This window comes from Clinocottus analis, unplaced genomic scaffold (assembly GCF_023055335.1).
Source record: "Clinocottus analis isolate CAN_PGR_092001 unplaced genomic scaffold, fCliAna1.0.p SCAF_12, whole genome shotgun sequence".
Classification (NCBI taxonomy): Eukaryota; Metazoa; Chordata; class Actinopteri; order Perciformes; family Cottidae; genus Clinocottus; species Clinocottus analis.
In genome coordinates, this window is record NW_027175843.1 from 1,258,141 (window position 1) to 1,275,372 (window position 17,232).

At 44.5% G+C, this 17,232-nt stretch overlaps 4 protein-coding genes across 4 annotated transcripts; 2 read left to right on the forward strand and 2 right to left on the reverse strand.

Moving 5' to 3' along the window:
* Positions 1–553: 553 nt before the first annotated feature.
* Positions 554–1,420, forward strand: asdurf (ASNSD1 upstream open reading frame). The gene is made up of 4 exons (XM_068571781.1): positions 554–681; positions 871–924; positions 1,134–1,209; positions 1,289–1,420. Exons 1-4 carry the CDS (start codon positions 580–582, stop codon positions 1,327–1,329), a joined length of 273 nt encoding a protein of 90 aa, XP_068427882.1. The 5' UTR covers positions 554–579; the 3' UTR covers positions 1,330–1,420.
* Positions 1,350–4,175, forward strand: asnsd1 (asparagine synthetase domain containing 1). The gene is made up of 3 exons (XM_068571778.1): positions 1,350–2,762; positions 3,238–3,419; positions 3,609–4,175. The coding sequence occupies exons 1-3, from the start codon at positions 1,350–1,352 to the stop codon at positions 3,853–3,855; spliced, it is 1,842 nt and encodes a 613-aa protein (XP_068427879.1). The 3' UTR covers positions 3,856–4,175.
* On the reverse strand, positions 3,949–6,403 carry zgc:136439 (uncharacterized protein LOC678627 homolog). Its single transcript, XM_068571779.1, has 8 exons — positions 6,126–6,403; positions 5,569–5,658; positions 5,398–5,477; positions 5,195–5,310; positions 5,000–5,097; positions 4,444–4,512; positions 4,312–4,370; positions 3,949–4,159 (listed from the first exon to the last, which is right to left on the reverse strand). Exons 1-8 carry the CDS (start codon positions 6,315–6,317, stop codon positions 4,039–4,041), a joined length of 825 nt encoding a protein of 274 aa, XP_068427880.1. The 5' UTR covers positions 6,318–6,403; the 3' UTR covers positions 3,949–4,038.
* Positions 6,404–6,949: 546 nt separating this feature from the next.
* sympk (symplekin) lies at positions 6,950–17,118 on the reverse strand. The gene is made up of 27 exons (XM_068573127.1): positions 16,980–17,118; positions 16,530–16,662; positions 16,360–16,425; positions 15,977–16,030; positions 15,745–15,818; positions 15,511–15,637; positions 15,094–15,343; positions 14,824–14,994; positions 14,419–14,658; positions 14,031–14,182; positions 13,785–13,935; positions 13,214–13,439; positions 12,981–13,131; positions 12,622–12,857; positions 11,900–11,981; positions 11,700–11,813; positions 11,446–11,593; positions 10,757–10,917; positions 10,106–10,214; positions 9,900–10,000; positions 9,588–9,678; positions 9,060–9,161; positions 8,465–8,652; positions 8,207–8,383; positions 7,992–8,081; positions 7,635–7,811; positions 6,950–7,309 (listed from the first exon to the last, which is right to left on the reverse strand). The coding sequence occupies exons 2-27, from the start codon at positions 16,599–16,601 to the stop codon at positions 7,142–7,144; spliced, it is 3,678 nt and encodes a 1,225-aa protein (XP_068429228.1). The 5' UTR covers positions 16,602–16,662; positions 16,980–17,118; the 3' UTR covers positions 6,950–7,141.
* Between the last annotated feature and the right edge of the window lie 114 nt (positions 17,119–17,232).

Here is a 17,232-nt window from a genome sequence, read left to right on the forward strand (position 1 = left end):
AACGGTAAACATCTGACAGCTGTGTCAGATCAATACAACGTTGCAGCTCAGTTGGCGGCAAGCCAACGTGAGACACCAGCTAGGTGTGTTTGTCCATGACACTTGCAGGTTCGAAAGGTGCTTGACCCACTGCTAGAGGAAGATAAACATTTGTCCTCCAAAAGGCCTGTATGCTTATTGCATGAGTAAAGCTCTCCCCTCCCCCAAACACCCCCTGCTGCCGCAAACAGGTCAAATATTGAATAGACCATTTGAGTGCGGACATCAAGATGGAAACACTTTGTCATTTTTTGAGGGAAAACCCTGAAGGTGCTTTCAATTATCATTATTTATTTATTTACAGTTATCTCTTTCTAGTTTATTCCTACACGCCCTTGTGATACACAATAACACAACAGTGTTGATTTGCCCTTTTGTCACTAATCATCTGAGTAAATGTTCCACCTCGCTGGAAATTAAATACATTTTATCCGCCCGCCTCCAGGGGGCAGTGCAGTCACAACTGGACGGATCACCGCACCCGGAAACGCTCTCAAAAGCTTCTGCGCATGCGTGTACACTGAAGTTATCCAGCTTCAAATGCGCTCATTTAAAACTTATTCCAACATGTCTTCGACACTTCGCGACAACGAGGATCATTTTGAAGGACCGTCAGCTGTCAAGGAGGAATTAAACAAAAAGGTGAAGTCCAGACACGAACATAACAAGAGCTGCTAAACATGTAACGTTAGCATGATGTACGTGAATGCTGGGCTGCCATGTTTACTCCTATCGGGGTGGAATTATACGTAAAAACAGACTCTTGAGTCATTTTAATTGTTGCCTGAAGAGTTTCAGCGCAGTTAATTAATTCGTGTATATATCTTTCAGATAAAAGAGCAGAAAGTTGTCGTGGATGAGCTCTCCAATCTAAAGAAAAACAGGGTGAGTGGAGATTTGCTAAGAAAACAGACTGTACCTGTAATTTACTTATTTATTTATTGACATGTGGTTAAGCCTTGCAAACTATGGATAACTATTTTACTAAGTTGTTGAGTAACTTTGAAAGAAAAATGTTGAGCAATCTTTTAAACAACTTTCTCTGGACCGTGTATTTTTTGTGTGTATTAATGTACATTTTGTTTACTTTACAGAAAGTGTACATTCAGCAGAGGAACAGCAACATATTCTTCCGAGCAGACAGAAGTCAGACACTGAGTTCATGTAAAAGTAAGTTGTTTTAATAGATAAACCAGCTGCTATGTGTCTCATTGAAAATGTGATCATAAGCATTATTTCCTTTCTCCAGAGGAACTCGATAACATGAAAAAGGATCTGCAGGACATGTGAGACGGACCTTCATCGCAGCAATGTGCGGCATCTTTTGTCTGCTGAGTCTGTCGCCCGCTCGGTGTGTGTGGGACGAGGCGGTTCATGAGCGTTTGAAGAGAAGAGGGCCCGACTTGAGCCGGGACGTCACAGTTGGAGGGACGAGTGCCTGCTATCAGTGTTTGTTCTCTGCCCACGTTCTCCACATGAGAGGTCTTCTCACCCCTCAGCCGGTTCTAGACAACACTGGGAATGTTCTGGTGTGGAACGGGGAGATTTTCGGAGGTCTCCCAGTGACGCCGGAGGAAAACGACACGGCTGTTGTCTCGCAGCGTCTCTCGTCCTGCAACGGCCCTTCAGAGATTCTGTCCGTCCTGTCCACTATACGCGGACCGTGGGGGTTTGTTTACTACCAAAAGGCTGGAGACTACCTCTGGTTTGGCAGAGACTTCCTCGGACGGCGGAGTTTGCTGTGGACATTTGATTCAGAGGTCAACGCTTTGACCCTGACTTCTGTGGCAGCCCGCAGATCTGGACCTGCGCAGTCTGCTTGGCAGGAAGTCCCAGCAGTTGGTGTGTACAGGATCGACCTGAAGGCGGTAGCAGAAGCTGGCTCTGTGACGTTTGAGGTTCATCCCTGGGCGCATGGGGGACGCGAGCTCGTCTCGAGCTACAGTCCAGCTGTGCTGGAGTCGGTCCCCAGCGGCTGCACAGCTGTGATGAACCAGTCGGGCCTCGTACTCACCTCGCCCGTGTGCCCTCTTAATACATCCATCCCGAAGTCGTTAGTTGAAGAGGAAATTCATCCTAACTCATATTCACATGTTACGGATCTGGAGCAGCTGCTTGCAAGCAAAGAGAATAACAACGAAGTGAACCGTCTCACTGATGTCCTCAGCGAGGCGGTGAGGCGACGTGTTCAGTCTCTGCCGTTCAAGGCACAAGACAATTCTACTCCTAATGAACTCGCGAGTGTGGCCATACTCTTTTCGGGAGGGATCGACTCCATGATCCTGGCCGCCTTAGCTGACCGTCACATACCCGCTCATCAACCAATAGACCTTCTAAATGTAGCGTTTAAACTAAAGGTGCCAAAGAAGCCAAAAGAGTCCGCAAGGAAACCGGGAAAGCACAAAAATAAGCCCACAGGTTCTAAGAGTGATGGAGCCGATCACCAAACATCCAGCCCCTTCGACGTGCCGGACAGAATCACTGGGAAAGCCGGTCTCGGGGAGTTACAAGACTTGAATCCTGAAAGAAGATGGAATTTTGTTGAAATCAACGTAACAAAGGAGGAGCTGCAGAAGATGCGACAGGAACGCGTTTGCCATTTGGTGCATCCGCTGGACACGGTGCTGGATGACAGCATCGGCTGTGCCGTTTGGTTCGCAGCGAGAGGAACGGGGTTCGTCACAGAGGACGCTGGCCAGAGGCCCTTCACGTCGTCCGCAAAGGTGAGGCACACGAGTCTGGGTTTCCAGGAACAAAAACTGCTGAGCCTTTGTTGAACCTTTTATTTGATGATTTGATGTCCCATGCGCTACTACACTGGTGTAAGTGCTGAAGGATAATGAGTTAATTGACATTAATATGCCGCCTCCTCGTAATCAACTAATTAGTCAATTTGGTCTTCGTCAACTTAAATTTCTTTATTCAATTAGTTTTTTTTTCATGCTGATTGACTTATTTCCAAGAAACGTACGAGCACAACTCTCTCAGATTCAAAACTTAGTGTGATTCTTTGTGGAGAAACTCAGTTTTACACACTGAGTCAATCGATTATTCGACATCGATGTGTCATCTCTTACAAAACAAAAAGACATTTTCTCAATTAAAAAAAATAATCTTTTTGCCGAATTGAGATATGTTGCCCAATCCTGGAACAACCACATTGACCTGCTCCCCTGCGTTACCTTTTCCTGACTGCAGGTCGTTTTGACAGGAATCGGGGCGGACGAGCAGCTGGCGGGTTACTCCAGACACAGAGTCCGATTCACAGCGTCCGGACACGAGGGGCTGATCCAGGAGCTGGAAATGGAGCTGGGCAGGATCCCTTCCAGGAATTTGGGCAGAGATGACCGAGTGATCGGGGACCACGGGAAAGAGGCGAGGTAAGAGTTGTAACGTACCCCCTCAATGTTGTGCACGTTACAGGCTTTATCTTTTTAGAGTAAGACGTAATGGAACAGAGGAAGTAGTGTTTGTGGAAGTGCATTAAAAATCTGGTTTCAGGGATCAATCTTCTCCTCTCAGGATAAAACATGTACAAGAGTGACTCACACTTATAAATGCCTTTTTAGATTTCCCTACTTGGACGAGGACGTGGTGAGCTACTTGAATTCTCTGCCCGTGTGGGAGAAGGCGGACCTGTCGCTTCCTCGGGGCGTCGGGGAGAAACTCCTCCTGAGGCTGACGGCGAAGCAGCTCGGCCTCGGCCAATCGGCCGTCCTGCCCAAGAGAGCCATGCAGTTTGGCTCTCGCATCGCAAAGATGGAGGCCCACAATGAAAAGGCCTCTGACAAATGCACAAGACTCCTCACTGAGTAGACAACATTGGTTTTGATGCAAATAATGTAAAACATTGTTTTAATGGAGTATTTCATTAAAAAATGACTTACAATTCATATTTAAATACTTATTTACAGTTACGATTCTTGATTTTGGCCATTTTTTCATTTTATCATTACATAAAAACTTTAAGAGCTGGACATTGTGTTTGTTCTGTTTCTCCTACACCATGTAAGACTCAACATCTTGAAGGTTTTCTCTGAAGTAAAGGTCACATTCAACATATGAAGGCAAGTTTCCAACATCGAAACGTCCAGAAATCTGTTGAACGTATACGGGTTTTCTGAAAGTGGAAATAAAAGAGAAATATTGAGAAATACCTTGACAAATTGTTTTTAAAAAAAATGTTTTTGTTTTAGCTGAGTACATAATTTTACGTGTCTGTGAAATATTAATTTGATTACAAATTGATTTGGATAACGATGCTGGAATTACCTTGGAATGAGCCAAGACACAAAGTTCCCTGGAGCATCTTTCTCATCAATAGGAGCCTCCTATGGAAACAAAAAGTAATATAAAAATCTAACAATTCACATCACACGTCCTACTTTTGATTATTAAATGTACCTTCTTTTCCTCAAGGAAGGCATCCAACAGAGGAAGGCTTTTCTTTGAGAACACATAGAAACATGGACACTGAAAAACAAATGCAAGTTATTATAGCTAAAGATACGCAGTGTACATGTATACTGTACATATTGGGCTTCCCATAAAAATACTCTTCAGTAACCTTTACACGTCAATGAATCACGACGACTGAATACAGAAACAAGTCATTTGAGATTTCGTTTTTTTTTGTATTGCTATATGAAATTGTATGACGACGAGTTCGTTCATGTACTCGTATGCATTTTACTTGCTAAAGACACGACTGAGGGAAAAATACTTAAACTCAATTAAGACTACAGCCCCATCTTTAGGGAAGATGCCAAGTGTCTGCTGACGTCTTTGAGCCGGAGACATTAGCCAATCACTGTCGAGCGTTTGCCTTCAAAGATCCAAGACGACTTTATCTGCCAATTCTTGTTGAATCGGACGACAAAGAAAAGCTTACAATCCCCACGTTTTATGTGCATGTGAAGATCCTCGGATGAGAGCTGAGGCGTCATCAGAGTGAACTTACTGCTCTCCTCGACGTTGTCTCAGAAGGAAGAGGCTTCTCCTTCATACAGAGGACGCGCAGGTCGCCGTCTACTTCCAATATCCCATATTTCCGAGTTTCTGGACAGACGCACAAAACAGAACGGGTTGCAAGCACGAGGCCGAGAATGAGACTTCCACGAGGTCGTGCTTAGCGCCCGGTTTCCTCTCTACTCACCTTGCTCTTTGCACTGGTACGAGAGCACCAGGCAGTTGTCCTCGCACTTCGCCTGGAGGTCAGAAAACCTCTCTTTTACTTTGCTGAGGCTGAAGTCTTCCTTGAAGAGGGTGTCACTGGAATGGATGCAAAGGGAGTTGTGTGGATCTGGCAGAATCGGGTGCACGTGTAACAACTTGATAGTGTCAACTTGGGACTCTCACCCCCCGATTACGAGGACATGCTCGTCTACATTGAAGTGCTTCACTGCAAGTTGCAGGCAGGCTACAGCACCGAGACGCCCCTGATGGAATAACAACAAGAAAGTGTACTTTCTAAGGGTCAAGACACGTCTCATACAATATGTTGTTGTGATGGTGAAAACGTGTGTTTACGTCGTTGCTTGTCGTCCGATCGCTGAGGATCTCGACGTTTGTGAAATGAGACGCCCACTCTTCAAAAGCAGCCAGGTAGACGGCGTTAGTCTGTGGACAGAGAAGTGGGAACAGAGGGGTCATATAGACCTGTATATTAGGGATGGACATCAGCCATTGTCCTTAATGCAAAAAAACATACATATTTATAATGGCTTAACAAATAAATTGGTATGATCACGCAAAATGTAATAAAAAGTGATAATAATAAATATGAAATGAAAAAGATACTCATTATGCAGAATGGTGCATCAGAGGATCATTTTAACAACTTTAAACATTGTTGGGTAATTTTATTTTTTCATATTTATAATCTTATGACTGTCTTTAAACTTAACTATGCAATGTTTCTGGAAATGGAGTTGCAGGTATTTTATGACCCTCTGAAGTGTAAGGTTATTGGAACACAAGCTGGCTATGAAGTAGCACAAACTCTAAAGTACAAGCACCTGGAGATGCACTTAATAACATGCACTTGATAACATGCACTTAACACCAGCGACTCTTCTTCTACTCACAACAACATAAACGCGGTCCACGCAGTCGGACGCGGTCAGCGCGCGCACCCAGTGCGTGATCAGCGCGCACGGTCCCACCGGCAGCAGCGGCTTGGCGGTCCCGGCCAGGTGAGCGAACTTCCCGCTGCTGTCGGCCGCCACGTCCCTCTGGAGCCTGGTGCCGTACCCGGCGGCCAGAATCACGGCTTTCATCGTATACTGTGAACCGTCACCGAGGTTGTTAACTTACTTTACTTTCAGCAGCTACCGGGGAGAAGTCTCAGGGAACAAACACACACACACGGACCAAAGATCGGACTCATCTCGCGATAATCCAGCCTGGCCACGCGAGATTTGAAGCACGTCCGGTTGCAATTATTCCAAAATAAAGTATAGCTTCTTTCCGAGGTTTCACAGGGAAAGTTTGATTAACTAAACATCGAAAGACCATTTAAAACAGTGTCAGGCCGGTTAACACGAGTATTAGTACAAATATTGGAATATATATTATTGCTAATGTCGAATTGTTAAACTATTCTGTTTTATTTGAAACTCAACATGACCCACAAAGTAACCTGCAAGTGTACAATTGATGCATCAATTTACTTTATAAAATATGAATAAACTATACCTTTACCCTCCAGTACTTTTTTTGTGGCTTTTGAAAAATTATTTTATCTTCTATTAATCACAGCAGTACGAAATGCTGACTGCTGACTACTCATCACACACGAAAGTCTTTCAAAAACCAAACTCGTTCATGCATTGTGTTTGAGATATCATTAACATATTCACACTGAACCATCAGGATGTATTACTAAACACAATTGAAGCAGACAGTAAACCAACATTTTGTATATTTATTTGCCAACTTATTACATGAACGTGTATGGAATTCATACAAAGTTCAAAATCTGTTTTCTACAAATAAAAAAAAGAAGAACAAAGAGCATTTTCTCGACAAGAAATCCTGAAAAATCCATGGAACGTTCCCAAAGGAGAGAATTGTGTTTAGTGCGTTTGTTTCCAGCAGCCAGTCATTCTACATCCTCGTTGCCGCTTCCAGCCTCCGCTTCTGCGGCGTCGGCTTCAGCCTCGTTCACAGGCTGCTGGAGGTCTGAGGGTTCAGGCCGAGACTCCTCCATCGGTTCCTCGGCTGGCTCTGGTTGAGAGGACTGCGTCTCCTCTGCTCTTGTCAACTCCTCCTAAAAAGAACCAACACTTTTATTCAATCATGAATTGTAAAAAAAAACACATCTTTATGAAACAATTAAATCCCCTGAAAAAAAATCGTGTTACTTTTCAGGCTTAAGGACATTCAAGAATATGTATTTATATTATAATCGTCTGCACATTCATTATGCAATCATGCATGTGAGAAATACGCAGTTTGTGTTTCTATTAAGCTTTCTGATGCTTAATTGCCACTGAGCCAAACACATTTAACATGCAAATAAAGATGGAAACGCCTAATTGGTCTATTTAATAGAACTACAAACATGTAAAAATAGAGAGTCTATTCTAACTTGCCTGGGAAACGGTGTCAACAGTTTCCTCCTGTATCGCCGGAGCGGGCTCCTCGTGCTCCATCGGTTCCTCCTCCTCCTCTTTCATCACAGCTGGTTGTGGCGGCTCTGGCGTGTCGGGCCGCTCCGGCGTCACAGTAGGAGCCTGTTGTTCTTCAACTGGGGCAGGAACTGGCTCCATCTGTGTGAATAATAAAAGGGATGGTTTGATTTTTACAATACTGAATAAGCAGCAATGTTGGAAAGACGAGATAACAAGTCTAGTTAATCATACGACCTACGTCACTGAAGAATGTGACCAATTCACGGCAGGGAAAAGTTTGCAGACTTTATGAAATGTGTTTATATCCTGATCAGTTACCTCTTTCTCCACGACCGGCTCTACAGGTTTTGGCTCTGGCTTTTTATGTGCTTCCAGGACCGACATGATGGAGACGGGTATGTGCGCTTGCTGTTGCACACACAAAAAAAGAAAAGGACGTGAAGAAATCCCCAAGAGAAGTACAGTTCCTTTTTTTTTTTTTTACAATGCATTTGCTCACAAGCTCTCTGTGTTTGACTCGATCCGGCTCTTACCTGGTGAGGTGTGAAGGACAGGACGTGCTGCAGAAGAGGGTCTCTCATCTCCGAGCAGCGCTCGAACACGCTGGTCAGCTGAGCGGGCGGCAGCTGCAGCAGCACGCTGTACGACTGAGGCTTCGTCCTCTGGCAGCACTTCACGAATCCCTCCCACACCTTGGGATACTTCCACACCTGACAAGTTAATAGCAAGATTAGTAAAAGATCCAACGACTGAAGAAACCCTGAATATTTGGCCGGAGTTTGGGTGCCAACCTGCTTGACGATGAGGCGGGACAGGATGTTCATGACGAAGCCGCCCAGTCGCGGATACATGGTGAGGGACTGGATGACGGTACGCATGAGCAGCATGGGGAGGGGACTCTGCTCCATCAGCTGCTGCATCACCACCGCCAAAACCTCAGAGGTGTACACATTTTTCTCCCCAAAGCACAGGTTGGTGGCTGTCGTAGAGACATAGAACATTTTGTGGTCAGCTGTTATACGATGCAACAGAAACTGAGCAATTAACCCGTATAGAAAAAGAGGGAAGCCAAGCACAACTTAAATTATATTACAGGTCTTAACTGATTTTACTGATGGAGTATTATACTGACTGCAAGTGTGCATCACACATCTCGAAATATTTGAGAACCTGAATACGTTGCAAGCGTGGTGGTTTCCTTCCTACAGTCAAACTCTAAACCCGGCAGTGATGGTGTGAAAGCATGGCAAACATGATTAATATAGAAAAATTGATACACCGGGGGCAACATTGCCAAGATAAGAGTAACAACAGATTTAAGCATCAACAGAGACACAAAAAACACAGTTTTATTGAGCTTGTTAATCAAGTGAGCACAACACTGACCTTTAATGATGGACTTCATGTCACATTTGGTTGAATCTATGTTGTGTAAAGCAATCAGCAGGTCTCCAGGAGTCAGAGGGGACACAGATGAACTTCCCTCACCTGAAAGACAACACACACCCGTTAGAACAAATCTACATTATAACATATTTAAACTACTTGCTCAAAGTGTTTTTGCTTCAGCACATTACAAAGTAAATGTTGATTGTGTGTATTAGCTATAAAATAACACTAGCAACGTTTAGATGGATTGCCTATTCACATCGATCTTACGATGCAATTTGGTCTGCCACCGAGAACAATCATTTTGGAAAATTAACCCCTAATTTACAACAGAAAGGAAGAGTCCCAACAAGGAAAGGATATTCTTTGGTTTTGGTAGCTTTGGTAGCAAGACCAAGCTACCAAAGAGTAGCAATGCAAGTTAGGTCACTTTAAATCAAGTATAAGCTGATGATAAAATGTATAAAAGTGCGAGCAGGGTAAAAGAAGTAAACAGAAGAGTTCGTAAGGAAGGCAGACTCTTACTGTGCTGCGTGCCTAAGAGGCGGTTGAACACCTCCTTCACTACGATGGGGTTGAGCTTGATCAGCTTGGGGAGAGCCTGGATGACTTCATTCTATAGAAGAGAAGACAACAATGTTAAGTGACAGAATTCATTATGATGATCATGCAGAGTCAAGACACCCAAGAAGCACTGATGTCGTTTGCAGTTTGATTTTGTGAACTGTGAGGCATTCAGAATTTTGAAATTTGTTGCTGTGTGATGCGGATGCATGCAGTGTGTTTACATTACAAAAGCCAGCTCTAGACTAGGCTGGATGAGGTGCAGAACCGAACCTTTTCAAGGCCGTTAATGACTGGAATTAGGAAGCGAACGTCTGGAACTCGTTTGTGGTAAAGGTCTCGTACTCTCTCCACCAGCTCTGGAGATGGAGGCACTGAACGGAGGAAAGGAAGACTTGTTTTACACACCGACACTGTTTATTTCATAGACTTCCTTCTATTGTGCCGTGTAAAGCTGCATTGTGTCGGGTTTGTGTTACCTTTATCTGTCAGTATGTGCAGACAGCGGGTAACTAAAGTCTCTGCCCCTTTAGGACAGTTTTCAACTAAGAGCAGCAGCTCAGGAGAGTTCATCCCCATCCCACGGATCTATAACACGGGTGAGAACTTGTCAATATCATTAAAAAAACAACAGCACTTAAAAGGAGCACTCCTTGATTTAAGTACATATTTGAGCAATTTAGTTTCTTCCCTCGAAGGAGACGTCACTCAACCTTTTCTGAAGAAAACCAGCTCGCTCACAAATCGTGAAGCTGCAGTTTCTTTACACCTCAGGTTTGAGACTGTCTTTGGTATGAAAGACAGAAAGGAAGTCGCACCGTGTGCCGCTTGCTCTAGTTTACCTTCCCGTGCGGTCAAAAGTGAAAAACACATGAAGAAATAGATAAACATGTAGTCCAATAGTCCGGCCTTTGGCCTGAATTAACTTTGTCATGCTAGTCTTTCCAGGCATGCATACCTGCCTGCTATCAGATGACCTTTACACATACAGAAACAAACAATCATGAGTAGGCACCGCAACATGAGTTGCTTATTATACAATATTGATGAACAGAGTTAATTTTCAAGCATCCCTCAAAAGACACACGTGTGACAGAGCGAGGACATGCCAACAGAGAAGAGCGACTCACGGGCTGCTCTATCGCTCGAAGCACGCTGCGTTTGATGTCCGCGATGGCCTCGGTGTAGACAGACGCCAGCTCGTGGACCAGCCGGTGGTTCAGCGGCAGCAGGGACAGGTAGAGGAACAGACACTGTCTCACAGTCTCTTCAGTCCACGGGGAAGCCACCTCTGTCCCAACAGACACAGACACAGACACACAGACACACACACACACACAGACACACACAGACACACACAGAGATGTTACAGCCGAGGACGGAGACGCCATTTGTCTCCTGCAACGCAGTTTCTGGTTGGCAGGATATTACCAGAGGCGTAAACGTAGGCAGTGCAGCAGTGAGCTGGGTTATTATGGTGCATCTGCAACGCACTCAAGAAGTCTTTGTTTATGGAAACTACAACTTATCCATGCTATCATAGCAGTTCATAGATTATAGTAGTTAATGTGCATCTTTCTTGGTTAATTTACTCTGTGATTGTTAAATGTTAACCACACCTATGACACACAGGACTCTCACACTTCATGGACAACACAACTGTAATGTCTCTGAGCCTAATAGTGGATTATCCACAATTAATTTCAAACTATTTTGATGTCATTATGTACAAGCTTCCAGGTGCGATTGTGTACCTGTGTGAATGTGATCAGGGTGTTCTTGAAAAAGAGAGCATCGCTCTCAAAACATATCCCCAAACCTGTATCTTTGTCAGCCCCAAAGAGCAGAGATGGAGGGTTGGGATGAACCAGAAGCTGCATGTAGTTCAGGGCAAACTTCTCAATGTAGTCCCTGAGGTGGTCTTTTTCATACATGCGCTTGAGAAAAGACAAGGCAGTGGTCCGCACCTGAAACCAAGACGCAGTCGTTGAGAAGTATGACGACCGTAGAAGAGACATCAGTCCAGCAAACTGAGTTACACATGAACACGATGTCGACGACTTCTGGTCTCACCTTCTCTTTCTCATGCGAGCTGAGATCCAGAAGAACGTGCAGGTACTGAAACTGCCTCGAGGGCCGTTTGACAATGAGCTCCTTCAGAGTCGTCATGCCCAAATACACCCGAGACTGAAACAAAAAGTCACAACAAAAGTCACAACAAAGTCAAGTGGACATACGGGGGACGAGCTGTGTCTCTCCATCGCGTCACGTACCTCGTCCTCACAGTAGCGCCGGATTACTTCCAAGGCCGATTCTGTGATGAGGGGAGCCTCCAGTACCAGCTTGGTGAAGAGTCTGGAGACAGAAACAAGCCCATGCTTTATTATATTATTATGAACATAACCAGCACGCCACTTCAGCCCTCATGTCTACAATGATCTATGCAGAATTTTTACTTACAAACATTTACAGAATATGACACGGTGATAGTGTTGATGTCCATGTAATGTGGAGACTTTCTCAATCTCTGTCTTGTAATACGTCTGGATGTCTTGTCAATCACCTTATATGATAGTTTTTGATTTAACTGGAATAAATACAAAGTGGCAGGAACGAGAGAAAGCTTGTTGTTTCGTTCCTGCCACAAGGAGAGTAGTTTGCGAGAGGAGTGTGGGCGTCTGCGTCGGGAGAGCAACCTTCATTTAGCGACACCCAGTCGGCGAGAGCAAACCAGAGAGCCGGGTGTCCGTGTTACAGCAGCGAGAGTCGGCTGCCGTTACACAGCTTGCTCCGCCTCTCACAGTGTCAGCAGTTTGGTTGAAGTGTGTGTATTCTGGCCCTGCTGTTATGTAGTAGTTAGCTTTACTTTTTTGGTAACCCATGGCTGGACTTGGAGGTAAAACGCTGCCCCCTAGGATGTGGTCAGAATTTACACATTGCACTTTTAAAATAAGAGCTGGAGGAATAAAAGCATGCTGCAAGTTATTCGTCTCACCCATCCCTCTGCTCGGGTTTCTCCTGCAGGCCCGACAGCAGAGTGTAGAGACAGTGGTCGTAGCTGCCCAGCTGCCCGGCGGGCAGGTGGCTGAGGTAAGTGTTGTACTCTTGGTAGAGGAGAGAAAAGGCCAGGTCGCTCCTCGTCCGGATGTCCTCCAGAATAAATTGCAGCACGTCTTCTTTCATCGTCCCTTCAAACTGCGTCACAAGCTTGGAGAGGAGCTTCACTCGGACCTGTCAAACAGATCTGCCGCGGTTATGCTCCGAAACAGGCACTCGTTTTGTTCTTAATAAACCTCAAGTGCAACTCGGTCACGGTGAAGGAAATGAGAGATTAACCGTGTGGGGGTTACATACATGGGACATGCCGCTTTGAGCAATCGTCTTCTCTGAATGCAGGATGCGTCTGACTGCTTTGGAGGTTAGTTTTTCGATCTCGACGTCCGCTAGAGGCTGGACGACGTCGGACAACCGGAACACTTTTTTCCTCCCACTTGGACCGGCCATTCTGGAGCAGAGCAAAAGGATTCAGGGTGAGAAATCTGACGCAGTACTTTTCCTGCCATCTTTGTGTTGGAGCCAGAACTCACTTGGTTTGTCCCGTAGGAAGGATGGGTTCAGGAAGCCTCTTGACTATGGCGGGAGCCTCTGGGGGCGGAGTCTTTTCTTTTTCGTAACCTCCCAGCACGGAGATGGCTTGTCCCACCATGCAAGCTGGAACTTTGCGCTTGATGAACGGATCTTTAGCGATAGCGTCCTCGTCGTTGCCTTCGTTCTTCACGGCATCGTCTTCTCTGGCTTTGCTCTGCTCCAGTCCTAAGACATCACGCTTTTAATTAGAGCCCAGACATTAATCCGTGGGGATACTAAATTAATAGCAACATCAAACTGACAGTTACTTTTAAACTGTAAAATTGACTGATAATTATTATAAACAATGAAAAAAAAACTATTTTAAATGTGAATAAATTCAAAGGAAGACATTCTCATGTATAAAACATTATTTGTAGACTCCATTACTGATGAAACTTCAAGAGGTCACTAAACCCAACAAAGAAATAGCTTTTCACATAATCCTCCTTTTTAAACCACAACTTTATTGTTCACATTAAACAGAAGATACAAGAGTGGTATCAACTCTGGATGTGTTTGTTCACTAACCTGGACCGATCCCGGCTGCAGTCATCTGCGTGGCCATCAACCTGGCCAGATGTTTAATTTGGGCATCAGTGCCAGCTGACTCAACAGGTGTGTATGTGGCCTGGAAGGATGCCGGCATGATATCGGGCAGATACACCATGCTGATGAGCACCTAAACAACCAGACAGACATGGAAGCTTAACTGTCACACTTGTCGGGGTCAAAGGAGAGAAAAAATAAGAATAAAAAAAGGCCACTTCTGCTCACCAAGTTGGCCACATTGGCAGGAGAGAGCAGTGGGTGCAAGAACTCAGCTGTGACGTCAATGGCAGACTGCGCGACTGGAAGAGCGACTGGTTTAGGAACCGAGAGCGGGGCCGGCTCTTCCTTGTCCTCATCATCCTCATTCAGCGCCGGCTCTGAATGAACATAAACAATATACATGTTTACAATCAAGCTTCAAGTGTTTGTGCATAACACTATATTTTCTAAGATTAGATCACGTCCGTCGGGGCTTGGTTGACCTGATTCAAAGATACTGATCCTACAAATAAACGGTACAATTTAAAGCAGTAAACGTGAGCGAGACAGAGCTCCAATATTTTTTTATTCTCTTACATTTTTTTCCAAGCAACATCTGCTATCATCTACTCACCCATCTTGACCTTTTTTCCCTCGGTGTATTCTTCATGCCGAGGCCTTTTGCGCTGCTCACGCGGTGCAGGAGTCGAGCGTGTTATTTCACTCTGGGGCATTCCCAGGTCCAGCAGCAGAGTGCCAATTTGACCCTGGAACTCCAGACTGCAGGGATGCTTGAGGACCGCCACCAAGTGCAGCTTCAGGTTCTTTCGCACGCTGCTGACCTGAGACTTGGCCAGCGTGGGTGGCAGATTTGCTAAAAGGGTATAGATGATATATGATTTACAGTCAAATAATTATGACCTACAAAAGCAAAACCCAAATGTTTTTTGTATCAACATTCACCGGGCACAACGCTTGTAACACTTTTGTAAATGTTGTTGCGTGATTGTGAACACAAACCTGGCCGATAAGCACTCACCATGCAATGTCTCATAGGCCTGCACCACCTCCGACATGAACATTGGCCTCTGACGGGCGATAGTGGCGAGGGAGCCAAGTGTCGTGGTGAGGTTAATGCTGGTAATGGCCGGATGGACCATGAACTTCAGCAGCTTCTCCAGCGCAGTCTTCCCCTCCTCACACAATACATCTGTTGATTCCAACGGCATCAAGATATCAGTTATAAACAAGAAAGGCTGTAATGAACAGTTAAAACACATTATGTCCACGGAGCAGGATTCTTATATACCGTAGCGAATGTAAGAGTGATCTCTGGGAACTTTGTCCAGGCTGATGTCACTCTCCTGTCGCTTGGGAACGTCAGAGTCTGGCGTGCGTGGGGACAGAGTGATGATTAATGATTCCGTGAACTTGATGGCGTGAGTGCGAACGCCGTCATTTTCAGAGTCCAGTAAGGCCAGGACATCCCCTTTCATCTGTGTGACCAGATCCCAGCAGGCCTCCTGCCTCTCTGATACGGCTTTAGAGCGAACCAACCACTGGCAAGAAAGAGACAGGAGTAAAGGGTTTGAAAAAGCAACATATATTGTTTGTAGTTACTTGATTTGGTAGTATATTCAGTCTTACAACATTTAGTCTTTAGGCTAAATCATGGCTGTCCAAAATTTGTAAGTAAGAATATTTCAGAAATGAGGCATGTATATACCTGCAGGGAAACTTTGTACAGTTGTGTGAGTGTGAGGATGGCTTTCTTCACTACGTTCACACTGTCATCCTTAAGCAGCATGTTCAGATTGGCGACCAGTCTGAGGAGGAGCTCATTGTCTCTTTTACTGGGAAAAAAACATTGAAAAGAAAGAATTAGGTGCCTGCAAAACACTTTCTTTCACAAACAGGATTGAGAGCCACAATAAGATGTTTTGTCTGTCCAATAACTCACGATGCTTCCTCAATGAATCCAATGACGAATTTTCTCACTTCGATAGACTTGTCGGTCTGAAAGGCGATCAACTCCTATATGATGAACAGGCCAATGGAAGAAGAATTATGAATTAAAATGTTACTTTACTACCATGTCCCCTTCATACTGAATGCAGCTTACGCATTCAAATAGCTTTAATTAAGGTCAAACAACAAGTAGATGAGAGAGAGCTGCATACAAATGTACTTACATCCAAGAAATTGTCAAGAAGAGAGGGATCCTTGTTAATGATGAGCTCCTGGACCTGAAAAATAGGAAAGTTAATTGAGTCAGTATTGTTCTTCTTTGACTTCCTGCTTCATAAGGCCGAGAAATGGTTGGGAAACATGCGTTTAGGGAGAATTTTTTGCACTAGTTGTGTAAAGCTATAGCTATAGAAATTTCTGGCTCCACACATTATATTATTATTAATTTTGTTAAGTCCCAAACAAACCCCACACCAAACAAATGAAATACAGAAGAGTTCAAGACACAATACTGTCAAAAAGAACAACAGAAAACCCAGCAAACAATCAAGTAAGCGACACATTAAATAAGAAGACAATCAGCATATTTGATAAACAGACTACCAACCTGTTTGAGTACATTTAGCTTTTCATCTGTGGGTATCAAGGCGGCCTGGTTTAGCAGATCCACCACCTGTAACAGGACAAGCAAACTGAATTAACTTTCCATTTTTTGACGATGACAGGTATTGTGTTGCTGATTTAACTCACTAAAGCATCATCATCAGATCAGCTTACCCTTTCACTGGTGGTCATATCGACGACGTGGGGGATGGACTGACTCCCCTCATCATCTGAAGTAAACTCCATGACGCTGCTCTGCTTCTCCCCCTATGTGGACATCATGGTCTTCTATGTAATACAATTTAACCTGTGTGAAACACAACCGCAGTGAATGGGAAAAGTTATTTGATGCGGTTTTATAACCCGCCGAGATCACAATAACGGTGCGACTATGCTAGACATACTGCTCACACCAATTTATGGAGGACATGTAACGCTAGTTGCTTTATGTATGTGCCCCATTAAATACTAAAATGCATCGTAGATATAATCCATTAATAACAAGGCCTTATCGCTGAGTGTTACAACCCAAAATGCTTTGCTTCAAGCTAGCGCGCGAGCCCCGCGTTAATCGTATTGTTAAACATGCCGCTGTTTTAACAACACGACGTTATAATTACTCACCGCTGCACAGACTCGTTACGTCTGTTGGAGCAATAGTAACTAAAACGTGACCAGTGCAACGGACTAAATAGTGTCGCAGGTTTTGTATATGGCCAGTAAGTTCAACAACTCTTCTCTGTTAGGGAAGCCGCCATGTTTAATTGAGAAAACCGTTCTGCTCTGCTTCTGCTTCTTCTTCTACTATTTTTGAAAGCGCAGCAGAAAAGCAGCGCCACCTTCTGGACACATCGCTGGACACATCGTCTCGATGTGT

What these genes read in the sequence shown, in the direction of transcription:
- asdurf (XM_068571781.1), top strand. Translation starts at nt 580, where the DNA reads ATGCGCTCATTTAAAACTTATTCCAACATGTCTTCGACACTTCGCGAC. An exon ending in AGGAGGAATTAAACAAAAAG is followed by an intron (nt 682 to 870) that starts GTGAAGTCCAGA and finishes TATATCTTTCAG; the next exon opens with ATAAAAGAGCAGAAAGTTGT. An exon ending in CCAATCTAAAGAAAAACAGG is followed by an intron (nt 925 to 1,133) that starts GTGAGTGGAGAT and finishes TTTACTTTACAG; the next exon opens with AAAGTGTACATTCAGCAGAG.
- asnsd1 (XM_068571778.1), top strand. Translation starts at nt 1,350, where the DNA reads ATGTGCGGCATCTTTTGTCTGCTGAGTCTGTCGCCCGCTCGGTGTGTG. An exon ending in CCTTCACGTCGTCCGCAAAG is followed by an intron (nt 2,763 to 3,237) that starts GTGAGGCACACG and finishes TCCTGACTGCAG; the next exon opens with GTCGTTTTGACAGGAATCGG. An exon ending in GACCACGGGAAAGAGGCGAG is followed by an intron (nt 3,420 to 3,608) that starts GTAAGAGTTGTA and finishes ATGCCTTTTTAG; the next exon opens with ATTTCCCTACTTGGACGAGG.
- zgc:136439 (XM_068571779.1), bottom strand. Translation starts at nt 6,317, where the DNA reads ATGAAAGCCGTGATTCTGGCCGCCGGGTACGGCACCAGGCTCCAGAGG. An exon ending in TGGACCGCGTTTATGTTGTT is followed by an intron (nt 5,659 to 6,125) that starts GTGAGTAGAAGA and finishes CTCTGTCCACAG; the next exon opens with ACTAACGCCGTCTACCTGGC. An exon ending in CATGTCCTCGTAATCGGGGG is followed by an intron (nt 5,311 to 5,397) that starts GTGAGAGTCCCA and finishes CATCCATTCCAG; the next exon opens with TGACACCCTCTTCAAGGAAG.
- sympk (XM_068573127.1), bottom strand. Translation starts at nt 16,601, where the DNA reads ATGGAGTTTACTTCAGATGATGAGGGGAGTCAGTCCATCCCCCACGTC. An exon ending in TGTACAAAGTTTCCCTGCAG is followed by an intron (nt 15,344 to 15,510) that starts GTATATACATGC and finishes CTTTCTTGCCAG; the next exon opens with TGGTTGGTTCGCTCTAAAGC. An exon ending in AAACCCGAGCAGAGGGATGG is followed by an intron (nt 11,982 to 12,621) that starts GTGAGACGAATA and finishes TTCTGTCTCCAG; the next exon opens with ACTCTTCACCAAGCTGGTAC.